This window comes from Gallus gallus, chromosome 1, assembly GCF_016699485.2.
Source record: "Gallus gallus isolate bGalGal1 chromosome 1, bGalGal1.mat.broiler.GRCg7b, whole genome shotgun sequence".
In the NCBI taxonomy this organism is placed as follows: Eukaryota; Metazoa; Chordata; class Aves; order Galliformes; family Phasianidae; genus Gallus; species Gallus gallus.
Genome location: NC_052532.1, coordinates 39757777 through 39780688, shown reverse-complemented (window position 1 = coordinate 39780688; position 22912 = coordinate 39757777). Strand labels below are relative to the sequence as shown.

At 42.0% G+C, this 22912-nt stretch overlaps 1 protein-coding gene across 11 annotated transcripts in view; it reads left to right on the top strand.

Annotated features, from left to right (window-relative positions):
• Positions 1-1840: 1840 nt before the first annotated feature.
• Positions 1841-22912, top strand: part of PPP1R12A (protein phosphatase 1 regulatory subunit 12A) — a 124283-nt gene continuing 103211 nt past the window's right edge. For 10 of the 11 annotated variants that reach the window (XM_015278124.4, NM_205123.2, XM_015278355.4 and 7 more), the window contains exon 1: positions 1841-2101. In XM_015278124.4, the coding sequence (XP_015133610.1) occupies positions 1865-2101 (237 nt within the window). In that variant the 5' untranslated portion in view covers positions 1841-1864. Of the gene's footprint in view, positions 2102-2291; positions 2453-22912 lie in introns of those variants that run through there. The other variant, XM_040657656.2, reaches the window with a different exon arrangement.

Sequence of the window (22912 nt, the reverse complement as noted above, 5' to 3'; positions counted from 1 at the left end):
ATCAACTTGCCTAGAATTACTTTACTGCCAGTACAGCACTTGATTTAAAATCTTGCCGAAATCAGTGTATTGCATTCTGTAGGTATGCGGGTTCTTTGAAGAGTCAAATTTTCAGACAGCCAGTTGAGAGGGAAAGAAAGAAGCAGACTACTGGGGAGGGTATATTTAAAATACTGGGGACATCTGGGGACAGATGTTCTTTCCTGAGTTACCCTTCTCTGGGAAAGTAGTATGCTTAGCAAGTGTCATTGGATTGAAGGTCCATCCCCAAGGAAATGTGCCAAAGAGGACAAGACTGCAGTATGCAGCTGGATCCTGCACAGATCCTCACCTTAAATACGAGTCAGTAGATGCAGCCAAGCTGTAGGCTGGTAAATGTGTGTATTGGGCACAACTCAATTACCCACGTAAGTAATAAATGCTACGATGACCACTTCTGAAGTGGATTGTGCACAATCAGCCATTCTTTCAGATCCATGAACCTAAGCTGTATCTCCAAGTAGACACATGGGTCATCAATAGGAATGTATTAATTAGGTCCTGGGTTTTTGTTGACATATTTGGATAGCAAACCTCTCTTTGGCAAATCTTTTGTCTTGCCTACCAGATGCCATCCTTTAAATACCTGCAACTTACATCTGCAATTTTTCAGTGGGCTGTGTGTCATGCACTGCTGTGCGAGTACATCTGATGGGTGCTACGCAAATAGTTCCAGGTGAAAACCTGCTCTGAAGGGTGTTAGTGAGAACACACTGCTGCAGGTACGCAACCTTCTGACCACCGCTCCTTGTGAAATGCCACCAACGTTTTTAATGATAGAAATAAGAAGCCTGAGCAGACTGAGAGACCACAGCAAACGTAGAGATTATAGGAAAGAACAAACCACACAAAATTTGACGAGAGGTTTGGTGACCCTCTCAAACTATACTTTGTTTCCTGTAATTAGCTGAAATTTGAGCTTCTTTTCCAGTAAGCTTAAAGCCACGTTTTACCCCCAGAGATTATTCAATTCAGAAGAAAATATGTTGTTTATAGCTAAAGAAAACATGCTATGTGCAGGGAAAGGAATTAACTGCCCGTAACAGCTTGGTTCCTAGAAGGAGCAGTTCTGAACACAATGTTTGTGTCTTCAAAGGCTGTGTGCGTTGTAATTCCTTTTCTCCCAACAGAAACAGGGTGCACTGCTCCAAATCTTCAGGCAATAAAAGTGAAACGTAACTGAAACCAGCACAGCAGCTCCGGGTTCTGTGAGCGCAGAGGTTTGTGCACAGGCACCTCAGGGCACACTGCTTTGACACCAGGCCGCCCAATCGCGGGCAGGCTTAGCTTCCCCAAGCAGGGGCTCCTCAGCGGCCCTGCACGTGTTCTTCTCAGAGCGGCTGTAGTCGCTCTGCTAACAGAGCCGCAAGCGGAAGAAGACGCGAACAGGGAAGTAGCACGCTTACAGCCTTGCTTTGGTTCCCGAGGCCTGCATGGGCTGCCCTAACCGAACCAGTGACCCCTTCCGCTGAACTCTTGAACCCGCGGCCCGCGCAAAAGCCAACCGCGCCTCGGCACCGCCCCGGCCCGGCCCGGCCCCGCCACCGCCCCCGTCCTCCCGTGACGTCACGGCCTCACGGCCACACCTCGCCCGCCGCGCGCCCCTGCCCTCTTCTTTCGTGCTCCGCCCCGCCGGGAAATCTCGCGGGATTATGCTAAGGAGCCGCCGCCGCCGCCCCGCCTCTCGGCTCCCTCCCGCCTTACGCTTCCATCTGGGTGGGTGCGTGAGCGAGGGCGAGCGCGGGCCGCGGTGCGCTGTGGGATACGGCGGTATATAGTCTATCCTCGGCGCGGCGATAGCGAGGGGGTCAGGCGGGAGCGGGGCATGAAGATGGCGGACGCCAAGCAGAAGCGGAACGAGCAGCTGAAGCGCTGGATCGGCTCCGAGACCGACCTGGAGCCGCCCGTGGTCAAGCGCAAAAAGACCAAGGTGAAGTTCGACGACGGCGCCGTCTTCCTGGCCGCCTGCTCCAGCGGGGACACGGAGGAGGTGCTGCGGCTGTTGGAGCGCGGCGCCGACATCAACTACGCCAATGTGGACGGGCTCACGGCGCTCCACCAGGTCGGTGCGGCCGGGCGGGCAGGGCTGGGGGTTAGGCCTGAGGGGCGCCCCTCTGGGAGGCGGCCGCAGGGGAAGGGGCCGGCGGCGGCGGCGGCGGCTTTCCCCTCCGCTGGGGGGTGTCGGGGCGGGGAGGGGCCGCGGGGCGGGAGGCGGCGGGGAGCGGGGTCGGGCCCGGGGGCGGCGGGGGAGTGGCCGTGCGGCGGGGCCTCTGGCCCGGAGCCTCCGGGCCGGCTCGGGAGGGCGAGAGGCCGGGCCCCTCCCCGCGGTGGGGACCTCCGGGAGTTACCCTCGCCGGTGCCGGGGTGCGGGCCCCGCCCGAGCCCCCCGGGAGCTCCCGGGGCAGGGCCGCAGGTGAGGGGAGGCGCTCCGCGGGGTCGCTTTCCGCGGCTGCCGCTCCCCGCGGCGGTTTCCGGCTTCCTCCGTCCGTCCGGAGGTTCGGCTGCGCTTGGGCTGATGAAAGCCCGCTCCTCCGTGTGCGGGGAGAGCCGGGCCGTGCGCCGCGCTCCCGTTTCCAAGGGGAAAGTAGCGATTTGTGCCTAATATAGAAACGCGTGTCAATAAGACCCGCTTCTCTCCTGAGCGATGGCTTCTGCCGCAGTGTGCGAGCTGAAGTTGAACGGGAGCGGGGCTTTTACAGCCTTCTTCCGCGTGTCGGAGAGCAGCGCGACGAAGCCGAGTGGCTTTGTTCGGGCGTGGGTGTGCGGCCAGGGCTGGTGCCGAGAGGGAACTTCACTCGGGGCAGGGAAACGGCGGGGAGACGGGCTGTGAAGTTTCCTCAAAATGGATGCTTTGTGCACGCTGAACTTCATAGCAGTCTGATTGGAATCTCAAAACGTTAGCCAAATAAGGAAAGGCTGTGGCAATCCGGAGATAATGCGGGTTTGCCTGAATAGTTCTTCTTTTTCTAGAAGGCCAAAAGCTTCCCCACAGCATTGAATTCCCTGGATAGCTGAAAAGTAAAAATATATAGATTATACGTATGTATCTTTGACGGGCCGGGTCCTCGTTCTTAAGTTTAGAACTTGTTTGCTAGTTCAAGGGGAAGAAGAAGAAGATTGAGATGTGGGTTGACCAAGTTGCAGTCTTCCCAGAATGGTCAAGTGAGGTAACTGGGACACTGTTATATTGCACTGGTCTTAAACAGAAATGAGGTGGTGAACTCGGGTGTTATCCTGCTCGTATAGACATCTAGGGATGTGAATTTCTACAAATAGAATTTGCTCCTTAATAATAAAGAATAAAGTCCAATTCTGAATGTAAGATATAAAATCTTACTGTTTTGTTGCTCTGTTTCCTGTGTGTGTCATCACTTGTTTGGCTGCGTAGGGTTTGCTTTCAGTTGTGAACTCAACTGGAAGAATGACTGCGTTGTGGTTAAGGCTGTCAGAGTGTTACTGCAGCAGGCTTACCTGACTTGAGGCTACCCTGTTGCTCACGAGCCTGGTTTTGTGCATTTATTCTTCTCTAATCAGGTTATGATTGCTTTGTGCTTGAAGGGAGCTCGGTATTAGAAGTCATTCCTTAACTGGTTAGATCGTTGGATCTGCAAGTCACCGACTGCACACCAGCCATTGGTGGGCAGGGATGATGTCTGACTCGACTCCCTGAGAATGAGAGGTGAATTACGTTGTTTTTCTCCGTGAAGTATAAGTAACGTTTTCAAAGCAATTTTGACGTTACATACAGCAAAGCCTGCATCAGAATTACTCTGGTGTTATTCTGCCTCTCTTTTTACCTGTAGATGGTTTGCGGTTTGAAAGGACAAAGTCTAATAGAATAAAGATTTACACTGCTAAAACTCTGCTCGCTCTCTTGTAGCTATACCAGAGAGCTTTTTCTGGTCTTACAATATTAAAAGCAAATAAGAAGATCAGTTGTGAGATGATAATCCTCTTGAGGCAGCCCAGGCATCTTATGGTTTGTGTGCTTTTCTTTGTTGTGGTTTTTGTCGTTCTTGTTTTTGTTTGTTTTGTTTTCATTTTTTTTAAAGACACTGAGGGAGGATAGCAAAATAACAGACCTCTTCCCATGACTGCTTGGTTATTTCACTTCATTATTATCAGGATTTTCAATATGTCATAGGAAAGGTGCAAATCATGCAGTATGCTGTCCGTAACACGGATTCATTTAATCCGGTTTGGCTATGGAATAAAACAAAGCTGTATCTGTTCCCAAAGAAAACGCTTCAAAAACTTGTCACTTATCCTGATGGTTCTGACTCATATCAATATCATTTTGTTAAAAACTGCTGGCCTTGCTGTTGCATTGCTGCTTGCTGTTGTCGTTGTCAGTTTCCTTACACATTTTATTGCTTACAGGAATGAATTTGCTAGCAGGGACAGAGTGACTCTACCTCCTTTGGGTAGGGTTTAGCCTTGCATCTGATAATTTTTTTTTTTTTTGCAATTATTGAGAGCAAATTCATAGAATTACAGAATGGCTTAGGTTGGAGGGAACCTTAAAGACCATCTAGCTCCAACGCTCGTGTTCTGTGTCTGAATGTTTAATTCTGTTGCTGTTCAGCCTTTGTTTTTCTTGTAACTTCCGTATCCAACTGGAAAGGGCTTAAACTGTGTGTTTTTGTTTTCCTCCCCACAGCCTGAGTAGTGCTGAAGGAAAAAGTACTGAAGGAAAAAGTACTATTAATCCTGAAATTCAGACCCGATCCTTATTGGAGCATCACGTTTTGTTACTAAAGCAATTAGCTGGACTTCTCCCATTTCAGTGGGGTAGAATATCAGAAAGCTTTATGTAGGTCTGTTTCCGTTAATGTGTATGGGGGGAAGAAATTACTGTTGGCTTGGTAGCTTGTGAGGAATGGGAAGAGCATGCGCAGGTTCTTATTTCATCTCTCGACAATGCCACTGTGTCATCTTGCATGTTTTGCTGTGCAGAGACGAATGGATGTAGTGCATTACATTTGAGGGCGTACGTGAAATTTGAGTTTAAGAGTAGATCTCGCAGAACTGGGGAACAAACTTGTTATTAGATGATTAGTACTGCTGTATGCTGTGTTGGATTCAGCTGTCATTCTCTTCTTTTAAGAACTTTTTCAGCATACATTCAGGTTAGACCTTCACCGTTAAGAATGACACTGTGTATGTAATTTATCCATTTATGGGAGAATGTATATAATGTAGGATATTGCAGGAAGATATTCTTACACATCCTATTATGTTATCTTATGTACACACATGTATATAACGTGTCTGGAAGACTGGAAAACCTATCTGTAAATTTAAATTCTAATTTCACATTGGAAGTCTGTTCAATACATTTGGTTTTTAAGTTAATAATGTTCATAATACTGTGTTCCCTGACAGTTGTCAGACAGGGTGAGATCCAAAATACAGATAGTGCAGCCTTTCTTATCTGCCAGAACAACTGGACTGGAGAAAAACGGCCCAGAGGTGAGCTGTGATCTCACAAAGTAATGGTTTCCACGGAGAAAGGAAATGTGGCATATTCCGAAATAAGAAGAGGCTATATGGTGGTCAGTAAAACCTAGTCCCTTGTAGGGCTTACGTATTTATTAAGAATGGGATTCAATTCTGTCCTCTTAAAGGCCAAACGCCTGTCTTTCCTCAAAGTGTTTGGATTCTCTCCTGTTCTCATTTCTTGCCCTCTATGAAAGAGGACTTATTTGCTGGCTCGTACTGCTTAAGTGAGTGAAAGCAGTTTAGACAGAAATTGCACAGAGCTTGTCCAGGAAGGAGGAGCACAGCCTTTCTGAGCAACAGCATGAGAGGGCTGCATATGCTGGGGAGAGCCTGATACGTGAGTGGGTTCCTGGGTTTCATGTGTGTGCCTCTCCCCTGGGAGCATGGGTGTGTGCTGTGGAGTACCTGCTTGCTCCTGAGAAAGAAGGCAGCTGCACTTTGGTATGTGTGTATGACAACTTAGGCAGCTTGCTTTTTGGCTACCTTCTTCCTCCTTCTTCCTTTGTGGCAGCTCAGATGCAGTAGGTGATAGCTTGGTTTTTGGACTTTGGGGAGGAAGATGGCTACTGCAATCTCATCCCACCATGGCATGGAGGATGTCTTGTTGTGCTGCTGCTCTTCTCTGCTGGGGAAGGTGCTGTGCTTAAAAGAGTGGTGTTGTCCTGGCTGTGCACAGGGATCACTGAGCATGCCAGGTACCGTCAGTGGTGAAGGCTGAACAAGAAGACTGCCTAAACTATAATGAAGAACTTGTCCTCGACACGAAGGAGCACACAAGTACCGCTTAATTGAGCAGTTTCCCAAAGACTGCTCCTTCTTTCTATTGTGAACATCAGTGTTTTCCAGCAACTTTCCAAGTAATAAATAGACATATGAAATTGACAGTTTAATCCACTTCATAACAGTTTACAGAAATGCAGTATGCAATGCTAAATAGGGTGTTTTAGTTGATGCTATTGATAACAGTAGTCTGCATTTGTCCATCAGTACTAATTAAGATGCTGAGAAACGATTTGTGTTTCATGGAATGCTCATTCTTACTAACCAGTGAAGGACAATTTCTGCTGTCCTGGTGTTTCCTGTCAGTCCTGTGCATAGGTTTTACTTCTTACGTTCTTCTGCCTTGAGGGGAGTTCCTTCAAGAGTTTAAATGAAAAATTCTGTCAGGGCACCTGCTGGTATGGTCATAGTTACCTGAGTATGGTAAGAAAGTATCGCTACAGTAGGCATCAACTATCACCTTTGTTATGAACACCTTTCCAACAGGAGGTGAAAAAGGATTGTAAGTTTTACCTGCTCTGGATCCCATTGCCTTAGGTCTAGAGAGAGGGCATTAAGACTCTACTGTCAGGATCCTTTTTGACAAGTGATAACACAGGTCATATATTTGAGCTGGGGCCACAGCATGCAGAGCACGTCAAGTCATAAGAGCAAAGAACAGGTTGCTACAGTCTTAAATCTCCAGGGTGTTTGCATCATAGCAGCAGCACCCAACAACCAAGGATAAGGAAGGCATGGAAATAGTTCAAAGTTATCTTGGTAACCTCCCAGCTATGACTTCTGCACTGCTTTTTTTTAGGGGGGGAGGGGGTGGAAATATTACTGCATGCTGTGAAGCTGTTGATTTTCCAAGGCTATCAAGGAGAATTCCTTTTGTACATAAAGATTTTGTACTTAGCCATGAACTTAATATCTAAAACCTCCTCTTCAGAGGAGAAGCAGCTTCCCACCCACACAGCCCCCTAAAACTCTTGTAGGTGATACACAAATGAGAATTTTATTCATTGTTAAGCTTGTATTACATTATCCTGGTGTGTTTAATTCTCCAACTTTACAACAAAGCACAGAGAAGATGAATCCTGAAATAAGTGTAATGTTGACTTCAGTAAGTGATTAAACTACAGAGACGTTCATTTAAAATTGCCTTTGTAATTGGAGTTGGTTCTTGTGTGGGCCGTGGATCCTTCTCTCCATAGTTACAGTAGGTAGGTTCTGACTTTACAGTAAGCCCTTGTTAACTTCCTACTGATGGTGTCATCGAAGATTTTGGTTTTTGCACCCTGTGAAATGGAGGCAAGAGGAGAAAAGAATGTGATTATTTGAAACTTACTTTAAATACAATAGTGGAAATTTTAAATGCTGCCCTTAGAACAATGGTTTCCTTTATAATACCAAGCAGAAAAGAAGTAACAATCTTCTTGCCCTTCTAGATTTCTCATCTCCTGTCTGCTCTGCCAAGTTCAAAGCCAGGACTTTCATTTTTTTTAATAGTTTTGGTTGCTATGGATGCTGTTCACAGATAGAACATTCAAATGAATTCTGACACCTGTCAGTTACATTGTTTAAAGCAATTTCCCTTGTTTGTCAGAGCTGTTACGCTTATTTATCTCATCATGTTGTAAGAGTCTACTTTCAAAGCTTTATCATCTGAATTACGTTATCTGCCTACCAGAAGTGTAATGGTCAGGGACAGTTTCTACTGGTCTCTATCGATGAATTCCACTGTGGCATTAACATTGCTTTTACAGTAAAGCTTCATCCATGGTTTTGTATGTATTCTGGCATATGCTTGGTATCTTAGAATATTCCTTTCATGATAAATCATCAAAAGCACCTTTTGAGAGTAGGTATGAGCAATTATAAGTGTTAATAAAACTGGCGTGAGCATGTTTGCTTTGAAGCTTTTTTGATCTTGACATCTTAATAGCAAGTTTCTTGATTACCATTTTGTAACTACTTACGAAATGAGAAATTTTCAATTTATTAGCTGGATCTGAGGTTAGGAGATGGAGAACTAGGCAGTATAAATCATTACTAGAGATATGACATAAGTCTTCCAGCTGAGAATCTGCTTAAGGGTATATGCTAAATTTTAGTTGGAACAGATGGTTTGACAGGCTCTTGGCCAGTCCTGTACTTGTTTATCCCTTCTTGCATGCTCTGTCATCTTCTGTAGGCTAGTAAGGCACTGCAGTCCACTCAAAAATTGAGCCCAGTAAATTTCTTGCTGCTTTCTGTATAGTCGTCTCTTGAGGCTGAGCTGCCAGGATTGAGGAACGTGGACGTGTCTATTGAAATACTTCAATTTCTCCAAGAATATGTTCAGATGAGTTGGATACACTAATGATACACAGTAATTTTGAAATAAAATGGGGTTGTAAACTTGAACAACTGTAGCATGGTGACATCCTTCTGGGACTTTTGCAACCAAGACATTGTGAGCTTGTTACTGCTGTACTACCAATATGTAGTGTATGGCAGGTAGGAGATGCAGCATATGAGGATGTTTACCCAACGAGCATTACATTGGTGCTTAGCAGTGTTTCTTTATTGATCTGTAGGACTATAGAATGCCTACTGGAATGCAGCTACAAGGCAGTTGGAACTGTTGGTAAGCTGGGCAGCTTCTGATGCTGCTGGATGGGTGGAGACATTCCGTACTGCTTTACTTTCCCTGTATGCATTCCTGAAATGGCAGTCAATGGAAAGCATGGCATAAGAGTGGCGGCATTCCTCAGCTGTTTCCTTTCTAGTACTTTCAGGAGTGCAGGGATAGAACAAGGAATCAAAAGATGATCAGGATACTTGATGGGGGTATACGTGTTTTGAGAAATACATTTATATGTAGGTATATATTATAAATATGTGATTATTCTGAATGCTTTATTTTGACAAGACTTGATACCCAGCTTTTGTTATGTGGGGTTATTTTTTTTGTCATTTTGTAGAACACAGATTCAACCACTATGTTTATCCTGCAAACATTGAGTCTTTGACTTATAAAAACAGTTGTAAAAATATGATAAAGTCTTTGAACAAGGCAGTTTCCTTTTTATGCATGAAAGTTGTTAGCACTCACCTCCCTTAACAATACATTTCTTAGGCTAATGACTTTTGAAAGTCTGTTACTATGGATGAGGAGAGAAGATGGCTTTAGGAAGGCGGCAAAACACCTCTGAGGAAGTAAGTTGACTAGCCAATGTAGCCTCATTTGGGGCCGACACAGAGAAATAGCAGTTGGTTTGTTTTCAGGGTTATGTGTAAGCAGCTCTGATATTACTGTAACTTCATACAAACGTTTTACATCTTAACTAAAGCTGGCACAATCATATACTATGGTACTAAACTATCTGTAAGCAATGGTTGTTAGAGACAATTTCAGTTTTAAAGCTTTATTTCAGGGGCTGTTTCACAGATTTCTTCAGAATTCTTGAATTAAAATCAGACTGAAATATCCTCCCATTTGTTTTGAGTCTGTGATGATAATGTATGGCCTTGTGTGTAAACTGTGGCAGTTATCTTGGATGTGATCAGTTAGAAGGCAGGTAGTGATTGCTACACAAGTTTTAGTTCTCCGGTGATTGTTTAGTTTCTTGTTTTACTATCTGAATAATAAACTAGAAAAGTAACCCAAGCACCGTGTGTACCTATTTGAGGTTCTTCTGCAGCATAAGGCCAAGACTTGTATGGAGTTCCCTGATGTGCATCTAAAATATTTATATGCCACTGTTTGTGGACTTATTTTCCTGTTACTTTTTCTTTCAGTTTCTCTACAAAATGGCTAAGATGAGCTGGCAACACAAAACCTGTTTGTTAACAGTTCTGCTTCGAGCTTTTAGGAATGACTTACCTAACAATTTTTTCTTGGAACTTCACACTTGAGTATTTTTCTAAGGCAAAATGACAGTATGGCAACAAAGATGTATGGCAGCTGACGGAAAGCGTACACTATTGCATGTGCTGCTACCTTCTGAAATGCTTAAATAGGATGAAGGCTACAGTGATGAGCTGCATTCCTCTGTCAAATCGGAGATCCTTGTGGGCCTCTTCTGAAACCAAAATACTGTCTAGGAATTCTGGCTCTGAAACTTTGGGTTCAGTATTGTCCTGAAATTTGCTACAGCATTCCTGGTTGAAAACCTATGCTTCCGTTATCGAAATAGGAAAGATGGTTATTTAAATGTTAGGGAAGATGTCATCCCAAGTTTTAACAAGATCATTGCTGTTTACCATGTGTTTATAAATGCATGCAGTTATACATAAATGGGTAGCTTTAATTACATGTGTAACCTTAATGAAAACAGTTAAGTTTTTATAAGTACCTTCCTGTTCTCTCATCCAAATCCTAGAACTGAGATAATCCAAAGCTATTGATCTTCTCAGCTGATCTGAAATTTCACTCTCTCCCATGGGAGTTCTGTATGCTGTGAGTAACCTTACTTGTTGTTACTGCAGTGTGAGCTTTTTAAAACTAGTTTTTAAAAAAAAGTTAAAACACAACCTTAAAGTTATACTCATCTCAGTAAGTGTCTTTGTAGGAAATGTTTTCCATCTGACCTGGTACTTCAGGTGCCTAGCTTGCTGAGAACTTGGGCAAAAATGGATTGCCTTATGTTTTAATCAGCGAAGACTGGGATGATAGCATTGTTATTTAGTAGTTATACCACTATCAAGCCGTATAAAACACTGTTTTTAGAAAGCCTAACAGACTTAACCATTTACCACCACTGGTTGTGTTCAGCAATTTGAATTATTTTATTCTTCAATGATATTTCCTTTTTTCACGGGTACTGTTTGCTTTGTCTCACAGTCTGTGGAAAACAGCTTAACGCTCTGTTAGAAGTGTGTGTGTTTCTAGAGGCAGCAAAGAGCCAGAGAATAAGAGGAACATTTTCTCCAGTTGGTATGTAAATAGTTCCAGGTGTAAACATAATGAATATAAAACTTGGAGAAAAATCTAATATCACTTATGGAACATAATAGCTGGTGGAAAGGAAGTTCTCAGAGGAGCTGCGGTTGGAATTCAGGAAGAGGCTGTGTTGAGAAATTCATGCTTTGGCAACACATACCGGTACAGGATGCAACTGTAGATACTGATGTGAAGTATGGGAATGTGAGCAGCCTCTCACTGTTTCTGTATAGGAATTCTTGTTAAAAAGATGTAGTGCTTGCTTTTCTGATTCTGTTCACTGAAAATAGGATGAGAGGTTGGGGGGTTTTACCCTTTTCCTTGATTTCCTCTGAAGAGCTATTTTTGAACTTGATTATCTAGTGCTAACCTCTATATGTAGCTGTCTTTCTCTTAAAACTAGTAATTCCTGAATAATTCCTCGCTGGTGGGTCAGCATTTCACAAATGAATAGCAGTGATAATTTAATTTCATCAGACTGTTGCGTTTTGAGTCCATGTGCTGTTCTGGTGTTTAGGCAATGTTAAAGACGGCGCTGTCTTACAATGAGGTTACATTAAATTAATGCAGACCAGAATATTTTCCTTATTCTCCTGCAGGGCGACCCCAGCTTTGCAAAGTGTTAGTTGTAGCCAGTGTGCTACCATTAACCAGGAAAAATACTCAGTGTCAGATGTTTACGGGGTGTGAGATAAATGCGTTATGTTGATACTAACTTACAGGGGCAGAAAAGTCAGTTAAGTGTAGCCTTTTCGTTTTCATGAAGGAAAATATGCAAGAGAGAGTATTTATCTGACTGAGGAAAAAAATGTTTTCAGTTAACTGTCCCTTTGCCTTTTTTAATCGCGATTCATCTGAGACTGCTTGAGCTATACTACCTGTTACACTTACAAAACCAAAACCACCTTAGATGCATCTCACTTGCACTCAGCAATTAAATTCTTACACTGCTTTTCCCTTACTGTCTTTGGAAAAGCAGAATCATGCTATATTGATAGGCCTGAATGTAAGACAGGTAAAGTCTGTTTGGAGTAGCTAGAAAGTATGCACTGTAAGCTTCACGTACTGAGTGATTCTATGGTCCTGTCTTAGTATGCCTCAGAAGGACTGTTTTGATTCATCTTCTTGCTAGTTGTAGGCTAGCTGATACTCAGGTTTAGCTTGATGGTTTTGGTCTTGTTTGAGCACAAAGTTCTTAATGAAGACAATATGACATTCAAGTATATGGGGAAGCTTCTAGCCTTTATATGTCATTTCTCTTTTTCCTGTAAGAAAACCCGCCACCGTGAACAAACTTTACTAAAGACTAGTAAGAATATCTAATACGGTTTTGAGTGGAATACAGTGCGTTAGTAAAATTACTTCCGGAGTTCTGATATCTTTTTCCCTTAGTCAGCATTTTCAGTTCACAGTTCTGGAAGGTCATGTAAAACAAATGTGTAATATAATTAGCAGTTACCACATTCAGGACCTGGTTATACTTGGTAAGATAATTGTAGTGCTGTAACTGGTTAAATAAACAACTTCTTTTGTGTGTACCAATCGAAGTTTAGTAGATGTGAACTTAATTTGTTGAGTCTGAGTAGGATGTTGTGTCCGGGGTCCTACGGTATTTGTCAGTCTCTCATACGAATTAAATGAACTCATGTTCAGAATCTTCCAATTTCTGCCTAGGACTATGGGTTTCTCACTGAAGTTAAAATATCCTACTGTAACAACTTGATAACTCGGTTGTTGTCGTTGTTTATCTTATCACCCAAACAGGAAGAAATGTCTCAGAATGGGAGGGGTGCGTGCTACATTGGGTGACATTCTGTGTGGAGCTGGCATCTATGTGTTACCTCAAGGGAATTACCATGGTGAATTGCTGTACCTGTGAGCAAGTTACTGTAGCTTTTTGGAGCCTAATTGGTGAGAGATCCTCCAGCATAAGGAACACAGCAATAGAGAAGTCCTTCTGGATGTGCATGAAGCAGTTCCTGAGGGAGTGTCAGTTGTTCAGTGTTAACTGGAGTCTGGACTCACAATAAGGTTACAAAAGCTTGAAGAGCCTACTGAAACAAAGTACTTGATTAATTGGAATGGTGGCTTCTAAAAGCTGTTGATGCTCTTAAAAGAGAATGCCCAACGGAGTAACTGCCTTGTCATGTCAGGTGTAAATGCCAGGTTAAAACATGGAAACAGGAGAACTCTGACATAGAAAAACTTGCATGATGAAAGTTTCTAAAATGCTTTTCCATTTACATTATTTTTGCAAAATAATGGTGTTTAACTACAGTATTTCTGAAGGGTGAAAGTATGCAAACTGGGGGAGGGGGTGGAGGGTTCCAATAAAATACCAGACAGGACCTTAAGTAGTTTTCTGATGAGAAGCCTTGTTTACATCAAAACCATAGATGCATCACTGATAAAGCTTACGGACTGCACAGGTATGACTCAAGTGCTTGCTTGAAAGAGCTGATGTCTAATTTCCTCTCTTCTGGAGTTCCTCCAGGGACTTTGTCTCTCTGCAGCAGTTTGTTTACCTGCATATACAGCAACCATTTTTTATTCTTGGCTGTCTTTGCAAACATTTGGACTTTTAATTTGTCTAATCTGAGGACTTCTTACACTTCTGTAATTAGGTAGAGTAAATAATACTAGATGAGTTAAATTTGGGAGTATTTTCTTGCCTTTTTCTTTTATTTTTATTTTTTGGCTTTGTCATGTTCCCCTGTTGCAGATACTGTGTTAGATAACATTAGTTATTTTCATTCTGTCAATACTTGGAAGGTGTTTCTTTATGCAGAATTTAAAAACAGAATAGCTTAAGTCGGCTGATCTGGGTGGTTCTGTTGCAGCTCGAACCCTAAACATTACTTAAGGTTTAAAGAGTTTAATACCTAAGCCAGAGCCTTCTGTTTTTTAAAACAAAGGTGATTTAAAATTTGGCTTCAAATGGGTGGCATTGGGGCTCAAGTGACTGGCTGCAAAACTGATGAATATCACATAATGAACAGCAGTAAATTGCTGAATTTGTTATTAGTACAGTTCTGTATCTTACTTGTGGTAGCTACCTTAGATTTATGAGACCTGTGCTGCATCCTGTGGTTGCATAAGCTGCTCTTGGAAGAAGATCTTTAGCACAGGTGAAAGGGTGTACAGGGAAAGACAAGGTAGAGAACATTACCCTGAGTGTAAGATAGAGCAGTGACAGAGGCAGGAATTTTTGAGTACAGATAAACAGCCCCTTTTTCTCATCTCCTTGTCTTAATTTTTTTGTCGTCTTGCTCTGCTTGTTTTGTGGAAACTGGGTCTTGGTGGTTGAATTCTGTTGCCTCTTAACTTCTCTTAGTAGGAATTACTGGCTATGATTTGTGCTTTTTGAGATATAAAACCAGACTCGATTGAAGTATGCACCTGCAGAAAGGTAAGCAAGTTTCTGGGGCTTATGGAAGTAGAGCACATGCCCTACTTTGATTTCTTGCTTCAGTAAAGGTCTTTTGCAGGTTTACTTCCTTTCTTTGGTAATACCAGCATCGATTGAAACACAGCATGTTTATTTCTCTGCTCCTCTTGACTTGAAGTGGATTAATGACACGCCAGCTTCCCAAACCCGTGACTTCATTATTAATGTCTCTGGAGTCTTTTTAACTTTACTGCAGAGAGTGGCAACATGTGAGGGGTACAAAGTCATCTATGTGAACCGAGGATTTTGGTGAACGGGGTTCACCAAAAGCTACGGTTCGTAGATCATGAAATGTCTGTAGTGTTGATTCTTTGAGAATACTGATCACTGTTAGGCTGTCTACCTTCTCAATCTCAAATATTTCTGGGTGAAGTCTCACTTTGGCTTTAAAAATAATTACAAAATCCTTTTTTAATTCGTAAGTTAAGATGCAGATATGCTGCACCCAAAATGGGCAGATTATTTTGTTTTTTTTCCCATAGTTGTCTTTGTTTCTCAATATAAGATTTAAAGTTCCAGATACTTGTGACTGAGTTTTATCAGAACGTGATTCTGTGCTTGGGGATGGGAGGAAAGCTTAAACAGTCTGGTGGACATTGTGAAAGGTCGTCCGTCTCTCGGAGGAAAATAGGATTCCTCGCTGTAGTTCTACAAAAATAAAACTGTTCCCAACTTAAAAGAAGATACTGAGTAAAGGAAACGTCTTGCTTCTAAGATTACACTGATACATGACGGAGTGAGCAGCAGGCCGTTGGTGGCCTGTTGGAATAACCGAGGAAAGTCAATTTGCCTGCTCCTTCTTTATAGAGTGAATGAGAACAGCACTTAATTTGTGAAATTACACCTTTGAGTTGGCACAGTGTCAAATAGAACTGTAATTAGGCAGCTGGTTAATGGCCAAATGAACTGGTCAGTCAAACCAGCAGAATTTTCTTCAACCACCAAGGCCAGTAGTTCTGGCTACTTTCCTATCTTGACAGTGAATGTGTATTGTCAGGCATGTTTAACCTGAGGCTTTTAGCTAGTCATCGGGCTGATGGCATGGACTCTATCAAAGTCAATGTCCACAAATGCAAGAATCAAAGGGAAATGCTGGTATCCTGTTGAACGGGGGACAGGAAAATTAGATAGTTAGTTAGATAGGACTGATTATGATAAATACCATAGAACTTGCAATGTAAAGTAAAGCTCAGTGGAAACCTTTTGTTGAAAATGCTGTAGTCAGAAGTAACTGTGGAGATCAAAAGTTAAGTTTTGCAACAGGAATAAATGTCGTTTATCAATGAGTATTCAGAGGTGATAGGTAAGAGTAAACTCAGAATGCTTGTGATTACTTGTCTAGTTTTCAAGCTCTTCAGAAGAGTCTGAGTTTCTAATCTGCCCTCTCCGTTTACCGAACTTTAAATTCTGGTCAGGAGAATGGTAGTATATCTTCAGAGTGGACTTGTGGTGGTTGTGGGGTATATGTTTCCTCTGTCCCCACCCCAAGTTTAAACACGCCAGAATGGCTTTTTAATAGCTTTTGGGAGGAGACATTTCAACATCATATATTTTATTGAATGTTGTGAGATCTCAAGCTCAGGATTGGATAGGCAGATGGGTACTAGAACCTCTTGATACATAATATATAGTGATGTAACTAACGTGCACTATCTCCATGTCATTATTTCCTCTCAACATTTAATGCTTAACACTGCTTTTACTAGAGTTCTGACTGCCTTGGTGACCTAACAGTACAGGTGCTTAGCAGGTTAGGAACACTCTTCAGCTGTAAAACAAATAGGTACAATTCTGGCTTTGTCTCTGAAACGTTTAAGGTAATAAATGTTGACAGCATTCTCTTTTGCACTCAGTTCAGGTGACTCTTATTAATGATAACTTCTTCCTGTTTAGAAGAAGGATATTCAAATTGGCAAGCTTTAACTTTGTTCTAATTTGGTTGTATTGAGTTTGACCCATGACTTCAGTATACATGCCACATGGAATGAAAGAATTGTGTGACTTTTTTTCTCATTGTCATAATTCTTTCTTGTTTTATGCAGGCAGATATCACACTCCGTACTTCCACTAGATACAATAAGCCACTAATCTTTGATTCCTTCTGTGGGATGGACGAGTGTGGATGTTCTGTACTTGCTAAACATACATTGATTTGTTCATGCTGCTGAATTTGAAGATAGAAGAAACATTTTTGAACGCTGTGAAACCAAGATGCTTACCCACTGCTTACCCTGTTCTAAATGGGACTGAATATTAACTTCATCCAGCACTTGAGCTAAAAGTGCCAGAAGCAGATGTAAAGCTCTCCAGTGGTAGCTGAATCTGTAGTAAAACTTAATACAACTTCGTCAGCTGAAGTTCTAGTACATTTGCTTTGATTAAGTTAGGTTGTTTTTGTGCATGTACTGGCACAAGCAGATCCGTCAGCCGGTAAACTAACCATGGTGTGTAATCAAGGATAGCCAGATTGCTCTGACCTCCTGCAGGCTGCTCTCCTAAAATGGAAATTATTCATTTTGCAGTTGGAAATTGGAGCCAAGCAGCTGTGAATTCCAGGAGAGAAATACTGAAGCAAATTCATAACTTTACTTAGGTTCAACAACCAAATGACAGTTGATTCCACCATTTGCTACTGTTTTTTCTTCTGGGAGTGAAAGATCTTTTCCATGAAGTCAGTTGGTAGCTGTATGAGGTTATTGTTTAATCTCTAAGTCTTTGTGGATTTTCATGTTGATTTTGTTTTTCAAGCCTTTTCCTCTTTTTCCTGACTCTTTCACTCCTTTTTTCCCCAAAACAGTGCTTTCTCCCTCACTATACACCATCAACCTTTACTTCCGTGGCTGCTGTTTCCTTTTGTTGCTTAGTATGCAGTCACATTTTCAGGCTGAATGGCTTGGAACTGGGAGAGTTGGACAGATTTGTGTATGCACACATTTTTCCTGCAGTAGTGACTGAGTGCCTGCAGCCTGAGAGGCTGGTATGGAGTTGCTGAGGGACTGCTACAAAAGTGCAAGTCAGAAACTGCTTAGTTATGAGCACTTCTACCGGTCTGTGCTTCACTGTGGCTCAGCAGGAATCTTCATGCCTGTATGTTAGGCTCCCTGTTCCAATTTTGACTCAGCTTTGGAAGTAAAGAACAAAACCTGTGTAAAATTGTTGAACTACGGTTGCCTGTGGTCTGTGCTGTTCGTGAGGGGTTACTTGAACTTACAAAACCATCTGAGTGATCCGAGACTATTTAGTCTTGAGGAAAAGCTTGCTATATGTTCCAGGTTTAGGTGGGGACCTGTTGCTAGCACTGCATGAGGTGCTTCTAAGCAAAAGCAGAGCTGGGTATTCATGCAGGAAGACTACCAAGCGGGTCTGCTTACATGTTCTCAAGGGTCCTACGTAAACTGAAAGAAAAATGATGCAGTTTTATTTGAGTGTTATCTGTCATGCCTGGTAGCTGTATTCTGACCTCGCCTTCAAAGAAAGAAAGATGTTTTTGTGCCTTAAAACTGTAAGCTTGGGTTGAAAGGGACCCATAGGATCATCAGGTTCCAACCCCTGTGCCATAGGCAGGGCCACCAACCTCCAGGGGGAAAAGAAAAAGGGGTGTTTAGACCCCTCCTTTTGAGTGCCTAGTAGAAGGCTATAGCATCAGATGTTCTTATCTGAAGGATATTTCCTTAATTTTTTGTCTCAGTATTCTTAGGTGGAGTAAAAGGGAGAGGGGATGTCTGCATCTACCTCAAAATAGATGGTTTCTAAGCTGTTTTATATCTTATGTACGTGGATCTAAGGAGTTCTACCTTCAGGTTCTTGGCTGTGGAAGACATATTTATGGAGGCTAGGTATTTACTGCAGTCAGGTACTGTATTCTGATTGATCTTTGTTTTTTTTCAAGGTTACAAGGAGCAGTAAGGTGATCTTTGCTGAGGTCTTCTCTTAAATATGTTGTAGTAGACAGAGTTTTGGAATACTGGTTGATATTTTGCTGACCTCCGTAGCTTCTGGTGTGATTCTTCCCTGTCCAGTGAGACCAAGCAAGGAGACCTGCTCTAGTTTGTGTGCAAGTACACAGACTCCTCTGTGTTGAGAAGGGATAAGTCTGTGCTCAGTCTGCTCTCAGACCTCACAGAAGCTGTGCTTAATTTAGGTGGTCATAGGTCCTGGGAAGCATAATGTAGGAAGAACAGAATGGAGAAATGAGGGGCGGAACAGTGACAGCACACAGAATAGATGTGATGTTGAAAAGAGTAATCATTTTGTTACACCAAATTGTTCCTTGCTCTACAGAGCAGCAGTGTAAAATCCAGTTCTTCACTCTTCAGTGAGTGTAAGCATTTAATTGACAAATCGGTTACTTTGTAGCTTTGTTCTAGATTTTGCAGAAGTCTGTGCCTTAGATTGTCTTCCTCATTACCTGATGAGACTGGGGCTCATGTTTTCAAAAGGAATATTCTGGCTTTTGGCTTTTTATAGTGTAGAAAATGTGAAAACTTTAAAAGAGAAGAGGCTGGAGGCACTGGCAAAACAAGAAATCAATTAGAACATAATGAAAACATGGCTTAGATGATCTATGCTGAATAGTCATGCTTGGAAGTGGATGCAGAAATTCAGATGCCCTAGATAGTTTTTCCATAGTGTTATTTATGGAGTTCAAGGCCTCTGGTGGCATGCTAATTAATGCTCAATCTTTTTTTTCCTCCATTCCTATTTGTGGGCTCTCTTGTTCTTGCTGTGTCCAAACAGATGTGGATGTCAAAGGAGAAACTTTTTTCTTGCTCCCCAGCTGAGGTTATATTTCATCCAGAGGTCCTGATTGGTGGCTGGGGCTCCTTCCTAGTATCTGTATTGCTGTAACACCTAGTTGTCTTAACTCTTCTACCAGTTGTTCTTAGCCATAAACTGCCTGCCAATACAGAGTGAGCAGGCATTCCTAATGAAGCAGCGGCTTCTCTTGTGTGAAGAGTCTTCACAATTCTCTGAAGAAGTGGAAGATGTGCAAAATTTGGAGATAAAGAATGCAATCAAATGCATAAAATTATACTAACTTCTGCTTCAGTATCAGTTTCAAGTTGAAGGAAAACAAATTTCGTATCATATATTCCATTAAAGGTAGATTGTACTCAATACGTATCTATACCTGCAAATTTTGGGGTGCTATAATAACAACTAAAAAAATGTATACTGTGCTGCAGTTATGACTTATTTGTTTTTCTTACCTGATGGATTAAATTTGAGTAGTGGGGTAAGAACAATCATTTAGGATAATTTTGCTATAACTCTTAGATGTGTTTTCTATGAAAACTGGCATAAATTCTGGCAAATGTGAAATTATCAGATGGTCTAAGCTATATTTTTTTTCCTGTAATGGTGTTTGCTTGTACTTAATGTAATGCGTATTAAAGAAGAAATACACCATCTTGCTGTTAAGAAATTTTTTTGGTAGTATTGCAAAGCAGCAGATTTAGTTTGTAATTTTTACTCAGTTTTCATTTATGTAATGCGAAGATCCTAAAGTACGAAATTAAAACAGCTCAGTTAATTACGTTCTAACCACTTGATGTAAGGTGCCCAGTGACACAGTCTAAGTGTTGATTAATAATATCCATCCATACGTTGGTAAGACTGTTAAGATATACTTGATGGTAAAGAAGAAATAGTTTAAATTCATATTTCTGTTGGTATGGCTATCTACTTTTGAAAATAATTCTATACAACTGCCTCAGGCTCATCTTAATTGTTAAATTTGGCAAATTTTGTCTTGCTTTTAACCATAATTTTGAAGATGTGATGTTATGAACATGCTTAGGCAGAAAGCATCCAATAAAAACAGGTAGCTTACAGTAATGGAAAAAATGACTGTGCAAGTTGAAAACAGAAATTAGCTAAAAGGCAAATACATGGTAATCCTTACAACAGAAGCAAAATTTCAGCACATCATAAATAATTCTCAGACCTCTAGATTGAAGGTCACTCTTCTATTCCTTGTCCAGTTCTGCAGGCACTTCAGTAATAGCGTTTGTGTGTCATTTTTACTGAAACATTATAGTTTTGCTAAATAGTTCTCACACTTGAATATTTCAAGAACCCGAAGCCAGAGGTGTGCAGTCGTCAGGTTAAGGTGCAACTTAATTGAGGAAACTCATTCTGCACACTTCACAATGACAGTAAGGATGGTGTGAGTTCTCTCATCATCCACTAGTCTTGTCATGAAGTGCATAGCTCATCTGAATGATAAGGTTGTTGATCATGAGTCGTATCAGCTGTTCTGTTCCCAAGGTTCTGTGTGTTCTGAGATGTAAAGCAAACTCAAATGAGAAAATACACTGCTTCCTTTAGAGCAAGACAAATCATGTATTGCAGTTCTACATTTAACTTCATTTAGACCTCAGATCTTCAGTTCAAGACTTCAAGTACAGGTTAATTTTAAATACTAAGTGTTAATAGAGAAGATTGCTGTAATTAAGGACTCATTACTTCATAGTTGAGTGAGGCAAATCCATTGACATCTTTCCTGAGGAACTATATAAATTAAATCAACAATAGCATGCTTCTTTCCTTGAGTTTCTATCTAACTATTGTTTTTGAAATTAGAGCTAACAATTAAAATATTCTGCATAGTGTTTTGTTGCTGAGGATTTGCTCTATGAAATAACATTATTGTGCTCTTTGTTGTAGTCTCCATGGAAATAAATAAGGAGGCATCATATTCAGAGTGGCCTTCCTATTCAGACTACGTGGTCATATCCTACGTCAGACTCTGCAGTGCTTTGCATGTAGTAGGCTCTTACCAAAACAATACTTGAAACTTGTTTTATAAAATGCATTGCAACTGAGTGGACATTTATTTTTATGGACACTTTGTTACCTCAGTGATCCGTAAACATATGCACATATGTAATGTAGGAACACACATAAAAGGGAGAGTTAGTTTTTGGCATACTCATGAGTTCCAAGTTAAAAAAGACTGACTTTGTTACCAAGTTTCCCAAGAGGAAGAGGAGATTCTCTGCAACTTACTGTGAAAATTCTTAGAATCACAGAATGGCTGAAGTTAGGAGGGACCTCAAAGATCATCTAGTGCCTTGCTGGGGGCGGGTTTGCCAACCGAGTCAGGCACCAGATAGGCTGACCAGGACCTCATTCAAGGTGGCCTTTAACCCCTGCAGGGCTGGGGCACCCACAGCTTATCTGGAAAATTTCCCCTGATATCTGATCTAAACTTCCCCTCTTTTAGTTTAATACCATTTCCCCTTGACCCATCAATGTCTACCTGTGTGAGAAGTTGATTTCCATCCAGCTTATAAGCTCTTTTTAAGCATTGGAAGGCTGCCATCTGATCTCCCCTGAGCCTTCTCCAGGCTGAACAAGACCAGCTCCCTCAGCCTGTCTTGGTAGGAGGGGTGCTCCAGCCCTCTGATAATCCTTGGCCCTGCTCTACCCATTATAGCAGCTTTGTGTCCCTCCTGCACTAGGGGCCCCAGGGCTCAACACAGTACTACAGATGGGGTGTTGTGAGGGTGGAGGGACAGTCTTCCACTGTTTTTGACGTTTTCAACTTCCTGCTGGCCCCCACTGTTCTGATGCAGCCCAGGATTCTGTTGGCCTTCTGGCCTCCAAGTGTACTCTGCTGGCTCATGTGAAGTTTTTTTATCTACCAGTACTCCCAGGTCCTTTTCCACAGGGCTGCACTCGAGGTGGAGTGCTCACAGTCTCTAGGCATATCTGGGATTGCTCTGACATAAGTACAACGCCTCATACTTGGACTTGTTGAACCTCATTAGGTTTACAAGGGCCCATTTTTCAAGCCTGTCCGGGTCCCTCTGGATGGCTTCCCTTCCGTCTGTTGTGTCAACTGCACCACTCAGCTTGGTGTCATCAGCAAACTTGATGAGGGTGCACTCAATCCCATCATTTATGTCAATGATAAAGATGTTAAAGCATACAGTCCCAAACCGGGCCACTGGTCTCTACCTGGACTTGACAACAGCTTTCTGCTTAATCATTTTTCCAGTATGATAATTCTGTTTCACCCTGATTTTACTGTCCCGCATTCAGTGTCTGATGTTCTCAACTCCCTCTGCATTGAACACGCTCTGTTATAAAGGTGGCTCAAAGCACGGGTGTGCATAGGCTTTATCCCTAGATAACATTAGCTTTCCAAGTAAGAATGGAGACATTCTAAGGCAAGGGCTTTTTATTATCTTTCTGAGCATTGGCCAGGTTCAAAACCAGCAATGTTT